General features: G+C 55.3%; 1 protein-coding gene across 1 annotated transcript in view; it reads left to right on the top strand.

The window, feature by feature from the left end:
- Positions 1–2836: 2836 nt before the first annotated feature.
- mus81 (MUS81 structure-specific endonuclease subunit) overlaps positions 2837–7697 on the top strand; it is a 36206-nt gene continuing 31345 nt past the window's right edge. The window contains 1 exon segment of the mRNA XM_072549744.1: positions 2837–3005. Coding sequence (XP_072405845.1) covers positions 2852–3005 — 154 coding nt within the window. The 5' untranslated portion in view covers positions 2837–2851.

Raw genomic sequence — 7697 nt, 5'->3', positions numbered from 1 at the left:
TGGGATATTAAAGGAGGGGGAGTGAGGGGGGGACAGTGAGATTAGACTGGGTGGGATATTAAAGGGAGCGGGGAGTGAGAGGGAGAGTGGGATTAGACTGGGTGGGATATTAAAGGGAGCGGGGAGTGAGGGGGAGAGTGGGATTAGACTGGGTGGGATATTAAAGGGAGTGGGGAGTGAGGGGGAGAGTGGGATTAGACTGGGTGGGATATTAAAGGGAGCGGGGAGTGAGGGGGGAGAGTGGGATTAGACTGGGTGGGATATTAAAGGGAGCAGGGAGTGAGGGGGGGAGAGTGGGATTAGACTGGGTTGGGATATTAAAGGGAGTGGGGAGTGAGGGGGGAGAGTGGGATTAGACTGGGGTGGGATATTAAAGGGAGTGGGGAGTGAGGGGGAGAGTGGGATTAGACTGGGTGGGATATTAAAGGGAGTGGGGAGTGAGGGGGAGAGTGGGATTAGACTGGGTGGGATATTAAAGGGAGCGGGGAGTGAGGGGGAGAGTGGGATTAGACTGGGTGGGATATTAAAAGGGAGTGGGGAGTGAGGGGGAGAGTGGGATTAGACTGGGTGGGATATTAAAGGGAGGGGGAGTGAGGGGGACAGTGAGATTAGACTGGGTGGGATATTAAAGGGAGTGAGGGGGAGAGTGGGATTAGACTGGGTGGGATATTAAAAGGGAGTGGGGAGTGAGGGGGGGACAGTGAGATTAGACTGGGTGGGATATTAAAGGGAGTGGGGAGTGAGGGGGGAGAGTGGGATTAGACTGGGTGGGATATTAAAGGGAGGGGGGAGTGAGGGGGAGAGTGGGATTAGACTGGGTGGGATATTAAAGGGAGGGGGAGTGAGAGGGGACCGTGGGATTAGACTGGGTGGGATATTAAAGGGAGCGGGGAGAGAGGGGGAGAGTGGGATTAGACTGGGTGGGATATTAAAGGGAGCGGGGAGTGAGGGGGGAGAGTGGGATTAGACTGGGTGGGATATTAAAGGGAGGGAGAGTGATGGGGGAGAGTGGGATTAGACTGGGTGGGATATTAAAGGGTGTGGGGAGTGAGAGGGAGAGTGGGATTAGACTGGGTGGGATATTAAAGGGAGCGGGGAGAGAGGGGGAGAGTGGGATTAGACTGGGTGGGATATTAAAGGGAGCGGGGAGTGAGGGGGGAGAGTGGGATTAGACTGGGTGGGATATTAAAGGGAGGGAGAGTGATGGGGGAGAGTGGGATTAGACTGGGTGGGATATTAAAGGGTGTGGGGAGTGAGGGGGGGAGAGTGGGATTAGACTGGGTGGGATATTAAAGGGAGTGGGGGGGAGATTGGGATTAGACTGGGTGGGATATTAAAGGGAGGGGGGGAGTGAGGGGGAGAGTGGGATTAGACAGGGTGGGATATTAAAGGGAGCAGGGAGTGAGGGGGAGAGTGGGATTAGACTGGGTGGGATATTAAAGGGAGTGGGGAGTGAGGGGGAGAGTGGGATTAGACTGGGTGGGATATTAAAGGGTGTGGGGAGTGAGGGGGAGAGTGGGATTAGGACTGGGTGGGATATTAAAGGGAGTGGGGAGTGAGGGGGAGAGTGGGATTAGACTGGGTGGGATATTAAAGGGAGTGGGGAGTGAGGGGGAGAGTGGGATTAGACTGGGTGGATATTAAAGGGAGTGGGGAGTGAGGGGGAGAGTGGGATTAGACTGGGTGGGATATTAAAGGGAGTGGGGAGTGAGGGGGGAGAGTGGGATTAGACTGGGTGGGATATTAAAGGGAGTGGGGAGTGAGGGGGGAGAGTGGGATTAGGGACTGGGTGGGATATTAAAGGGAGTGGGGAGTGAGGGGGGAGAGTGAGATTAGACTGGGTGGGATATTAAAGGGAGCGGGGAGTGAGGGGGAGAGTGGGATTAGACTGGGGGGGATATTAAAAGGGAGCAGGGAGTGAGGGGGAGAGTGGGATTAGACTGGGTGGGATATTAAAGGGAGTGGGGAGTGAGGGGGGGAGAGTGGGATTAGACTGGGTGGGATATTAAAGGGAGCGGGGAGTGAGGGGGGAGAGTGGGATTAGACTGGGTGGGATATTAAAGGGTGTGGGGAGTGAGGGGGAGAGTGGGATTAGACTGGGTGGGATATTAAAGGGAGCAGGGAGTGAGGGGGGAGTGTGGGATTAGACTGGGTGGGATATTAAAGGGAGCGGGGAGTGAGGGGGGAGAGTGGGATTAGACTGGGTGGGATATTAAAAGGGAGTGGGGAGTGAGGGGGGAGAGTGGGATTAGGACTGGGTGGGATAATAAAGGGTGTGGGGAGTGAGGGGGGAGAGTGGATTAGACTGGGTGGGATATTAAAGGGAGTGGGGAGTGAGGGGGGGAGAGTGGGATTAGACTGGGTGGGATATTAAAGGGAGTGGGGAGTGAGGGGGGAGAGTGGGATTAGACTGGGTGGGATATTAAAGGGAGTGGGGAGTGAGGGGGAGAGTGGGATTAGACTGGGTGGGATATTAAAGGGAGTGGGGAGTGAGGGGGGAGAGTGGGATTAGACTGGGTGGGATATTAAAGGGAGCAGGGAGTGAGGGGGGAGAGTGGGATTAGACTGGGTGGGATATTAAAGGGAGTGGGGAGTGAGGGGGAGAGTGGGATTAGACCTGGGTGGGATATTAAAGGGTGTGGGGAGTGAGGGGGAGAGTGGGATTAGACTGGGTGGGTTTTGGGGCCTTTTTTGATTTGTTCATGCTGCGATCCAGTGCAGTGTTGTTGAGTGTTCTCTCCAGCGCCAAGCTGTAGCAGACCGTGTGCCCCCTCCCCTCCGGGAAGCTGCAGCTTCTCCATCAGCTTTCCTGTCTGGACTCAGGCTGCCCGCTGTGTTCGCTCTCTCTCTAATGGATGCTTGCTCTGTTTTACAGGCCATTCGCTCGTTGTCCATGTACCCACTCCCATTGCGCAGCGGCCGAGAAGCCAAAATTTTGTATGGCTTTGGAGACGGGATTTGCAACCGGCTGGATGAGAAGCTGTCAGAATACTACGCTGAGCACGGTCCGTGAGACAGCAACATCCTAATCAGCTGTCCCTTTAACCACAGGAGGGATTGCAGACAGGGCTTCTGAGATTCACTGATACTCACTCACAGAGAGAGAGAGAGAGAGAAAGGGTGTGGGAGGGAGCGACGGTGATGCTGGGAGAGAGAGAGTGATGCTGGGAGAGAGAGAGTGAGAGAGAGAGAGAGAAGTTGATGCTGAGAGAGAGAGAGAGAGAGAGACGGTGATGCTGAGAGAGAGAGAGAGACGGTGATGCTGAGAGAGAGAGAGAGATGCTGGGAGACAGAGAGAGACGGTGGTGCAGAGAGAGAGAGAGATGCTGGGAGAGAGAGACGATGGTGCTGAGAGAGAGAGAGAGAGACGGTGATGCTGAGAGAGAGAGAGAGAGACGCTGATGCCGGGAGAGAGAGAGAGAGACGGTGATGCTGAGAGAGAGAGAGAGAGAGACGATGATGCCAGGAGAGAGAGAGAGAGAGACGGTGATGCCGGGAGAGAGAGAGAGAGAGAGAGACAGTGATGCCGAGAGAGAGAGAGAGACGGTGATGCTGAGAGAGAGAGAGAGAGACGGTGATGCTGGGAGAGAGAGAGAGAGAGAGAGAGAGAGACGGTGATGCTGGGAGAGAGAGAGAGAGACGGTGATGCTGAGAGAGAGAGAGAAAGAGACGGTGATGCTGAGAGAGAGAGAGAGAGACAGTGATGCTGCGAGAGAGAGAGAGAGAGACAGTGATGCTGAGAGAGAGAGAGAGAGATGGTGATGCTGAGAGAGAGAGAGAGACGATGATGCCGGGAGAGAGAGAGAGAGAGAGACGGTGATGCCGGGAGAGAGAGAGAGAGAGACGGTGATGCTGAGAGAGAGAGAGAGACGGTGATGCCGGGAGAGAGAGAGAGAGAGAGACGGTGATGCCGGGAGAGAGAGAGAGAGAGACGGTGATGCTGAGAGAGAGAGAGAGACGGTGATGCTGAGAGAGAGAGAGAGACGGTGATGCTGAGAGAGAGAGAGAGACGGTGATGCTGAGAGAGAGAGAGACGGTGATGCTGGGAGAGAGAGAGGGAGACGGTGATGCTGGGAGAGAGAGAGAGAGACGGTGATGCTGGGAGAGAGAGAGAGAGAGACGGTGATGCTGGGAGAGAGAGAGAGAGACGGTGATGCTGGGAGAGAGAGAGAGAGACGGTGATGCTGGGAGAGAGAGAGAGAGACGGTGATGCTGGGAGAGAGAGAGACAGTGATGCTGGGAGAGAGAGAGAGACGGTGATGCTGAGAGAGAGAGAGAGACGGTGATGTTGGGAGAGAGAGAGAGAGACGGTGATGCTGAGAGAGAGAGAGAGAGAGAGAGAGAGATGGTGATGCTGAGAGAGAGAGACGGTGATGCTGGGAGAGAGAGAGAGAGACGGTGATGCTGAGAGAGAGAGAGAGAGACGATGATGCCGGGAGAGAGAGAGAGAGAGACGGTGATGCTGAGAGAGAGAGAGAGACGGTGATGCTGAGAGAGAGAGAGAGAGACGGTGATGCGGGGAGAGAGAGAGAGAGATGGTGATGCTGAGAGAGAGAGAGACGGTGGTGCAGAGAGAGAGAGAGATGCTGGGAGAGAGAGACGGTGGTGCTGAGAGAGAGAGAGAGAGACGGTGATGCTGAGAGAGAGAGAGAGAGACGCTGATGCCGGGAGAGAGAGAGAGAGACGGTGATGCTGAGAGAGAGAGAGAGAGAGACGATGATGCCAGGAGAGTGAGAGAGAGAGACGGTGATGCCGGGAGAGAGAGAGAGAGAGAGAGAGAGACAGTGATGCCGAGAGAGAGAGAGAGAGAGAGACGGTGATGCTGAGAGAGAGAGAGAGAGACGGTGATGCTGGGAGAGAGAGAGAGAGAGAGAGAGACGGTGATGCCGAGAGAGAGAGAGAGAGAGAGACGGTGATGCTGAGAGAGAGAGAGAGAGACGGTGATGCTGGGAGAGAGAGAGAGAGAGACGGTGATGCTGGGAGAGAGAGAGAGAGAGACGGTGATGCTGAGAGAGAGAGAGAAAGAGACGGTGATGCTGAGAGAGAGAGAGAGAGACAGTGATGCTGAGAGAGAGAGAGAGAGAGAGAGACAGTGATGCTGAGAGAGAGAGAGAGAGATGGTGATGCTGAGAGAGAGAGAGAGACGATGATGCCGGGAGAGAGAGAGAGAGAGAGACGGTGATGCCGGGAGAGAGAGAGAGAGAGACGGTGATGCTGAGAGAGAGAGAGAGACGGTGATGCCGGGAGAGAGAGAGAGACGGTGATGCTGAGAGAGAGAGAGACGGTGATGCTGGGAGAGAGAGAGACGGTGATGCTGGGAGAGAGAGAGGGAGACGGTGATGCTGGGAGAGAGAGAGAGAGACGGTGATGCTGGGAGAGAGAGAGAGAGCGACGGTGATGCTGGGAGAGAGAGAGACGGTGATGCTGGGAGAGAGAGAGAGAGACGGTGATGCTGGGAGAGAGAGAGAGAGACGGTGATGCTGGGAGAGAGAGAGAGACAGTGATGCTGGGAGAGAGAGAGAGACGGTGATGCTGAGAGAGAGAGAGAGACGGTGATGCTGGGAGAGAGAGAGAGAGACGGTGATGCTGAGAGAGAGAGAGAGAGAGAGAGAGAGATGGTGATGCTGAGAGAGAGAGACGGTGATGCTGGGAGAGAGAGAGAGAGACGGTGATGCTGAGAGAGAGAGAGAGAGACGATGATGCCGGGAGAGAGAGAGAAAGAGACGGTGATGCTGAGAGAGAGAGAGAGAGACAGTGATGCTGAGAGAGAGAGAGACAGTGATGCTGAGAGAGAGAGAGAGAGAGATGGTGATGCTGAGAGAGAGAGAGAGAGAGACGATGATGCCGGGAGAGAGAGAGAGAGAGACGGTGATGCCGGGACAGACAGAGAGAGAGAGAGACGGTGATTCTGAGAGAGAGAGAGAGAGAGACGGTGATGCTGAGAGAGAGAGAGAGAGACGGTGATGCTGAGAGAGAGAGAGACGGTGATGCTGGGAGAGAGAGAGACGGTGATGCTGGGAGAGAGAGAGAGAGACGGTGATGCTGGGAGAGAGAGAGAGAGACGGTGATGCTGGGAGAGAGAGAGAGAGACGGTGATGCTGGGAGAGAGAGAGAGAGACGGTGATGCTGGGAGAGAGAGAGAGAGAGAGACGGTGATGCTGGGAGAGAGAGAGAGACAGTGATGCTGGGAGAGAGAGAGAGAGACAGTGATGCTGGGAGAGAGAGAGAGAGACGGTGATGCTGGGAGAGAGAGAGAGAGAGAGAGAGACGGTGATGCTGGGAGAGAGAGAGACGGTGATGCTGGGAGAGAGAGAGACGGTGATGCTGGGAGAGAGAGAGACGGTGATGCTGGGAGAGAGAGAGAGAGAGAGACGGTGATGCTGGGAGAGAGAGAGAGAGAGAGACGGTGATGCTGGGAGAGAGAGAGAGAGAGACGGTGATGCTGGGAGAGAGAGAGACGGTGATGCTGGGAGAGAGAGAGACGGTGATGCTGGGAGAGAGAGAGAGAGACGGTGATGCTGGGAGAGAGAGAGAGAGACGGTGATGCTGGGAGAGAGAGAGTCGGTGATGCTGGGAGAGAGAGAGACAGTGATGCTGGGAGAGAGAGAGAGACAGTGATGCTGGGAGAGAGAGAGAGAGAGACGGTGATGCTGAGAGAGAGACGGTGATGCTGAGAGAGAGAGAGACGGTGATGCTGAGAGAGAGAGAGAGACGATGATGCCGGGAGAGAGAGAGACGGTGATGCTGGGAGAGAGAGAGAGACAGTGATGCTGGGAGAGAGAGAGAGAGACGGTGACGCTGGGAGAGAGAGAGAGAGAGACGATGATGCCGGGAGAGAGAGAGAGAGAGACGGTGATGCCGGGAGAGAGAGAGAGAGAGAGACGGTGATGCTGAGAGAGAGAGAGAGAGACGGTGATGCTGAGAGAGAGAGAGACGGTGATGCTGAGAGAGAGAGAGAGAGAGACAGTGATGCTGAGAGAGAGAGAGAGAGACGGTGATGCTGGGAGAGAGAGAGAGAGAGAGAGAGAGACGGTGATGCTGAGAGAGAGAGAGAGACGGTGATGCTGAGAGAGAGAGAGAGACGGTGATGCTGAGAGAGAGAGAGAGATGCTGGGAGACAGAGAGAGAGAGAGAGACGGTGATGCTGAGAGAGAGAGAGAGATGCTGGGAGACAGAGAGAGAGAGAGAGACGGTGATGCTGAGAGAGAGAGAGACGGTGGTGCAGAGAGAGAGAGAGAGATGGTGGGAGAGAGAGACGGTGGTGCTGAGAGAGAGAGAGAGAGAGATGCTGGGAGAGAGAGACGGTGGTGCTGAGAGAGAGAGAGAGAGACGGTGATGCTGAGAGAGAGAGAGAGAGACGCTGATGCCGGGAGAGAGAGAGAGAGAGAGACGGTGATGCTGAGAGAGAGAGAGAGAGACGATGATGCCGGGAGAGAGAGAGACGGTGATGCCGGGAGAGAGAGAGAGAGAGAGAGACGGTGATGCCGGGAGAGAGAGAGAGAGAGAGACGGTGATGCCGAGAGAGAGAGAGAGAGAGACGGTGATGCTGGGAGAGAGAGAGAGAGACGGTGATGCTGAGAGAGAGAGAGAGAGAGACGGTGATGCTGAGAGAGAGAGAGAGAGACAGTGATGCTGAGAGAGAGAGAGAGAGAGACAGTGATGCTGAGAGAGAGAGAGAGAGATGGTGATGCTGAGAG

The sequence above is a fragment of the Chiloscyllium punctatum genome, chromosome 30 (genome assembly GCF_047496795.1).
Source record: "Chiloscyllium punctatum isolate Juve2018m chromosome 30, sChiPun1.3, whole genome shotgun sequence".
Taxonomy (NCBI): Eukaryota; Metazoa; Chordata; class Chondrichthyes; order Orectolobiformes; family Hemiscylliidae; genus Chiloscyllium; species Chiloscyllium punctatum.
Note: the sequence above shows the minus strand (reverse complement) of the source record. Positions and strands in the feature narration are given on the sequence as shown.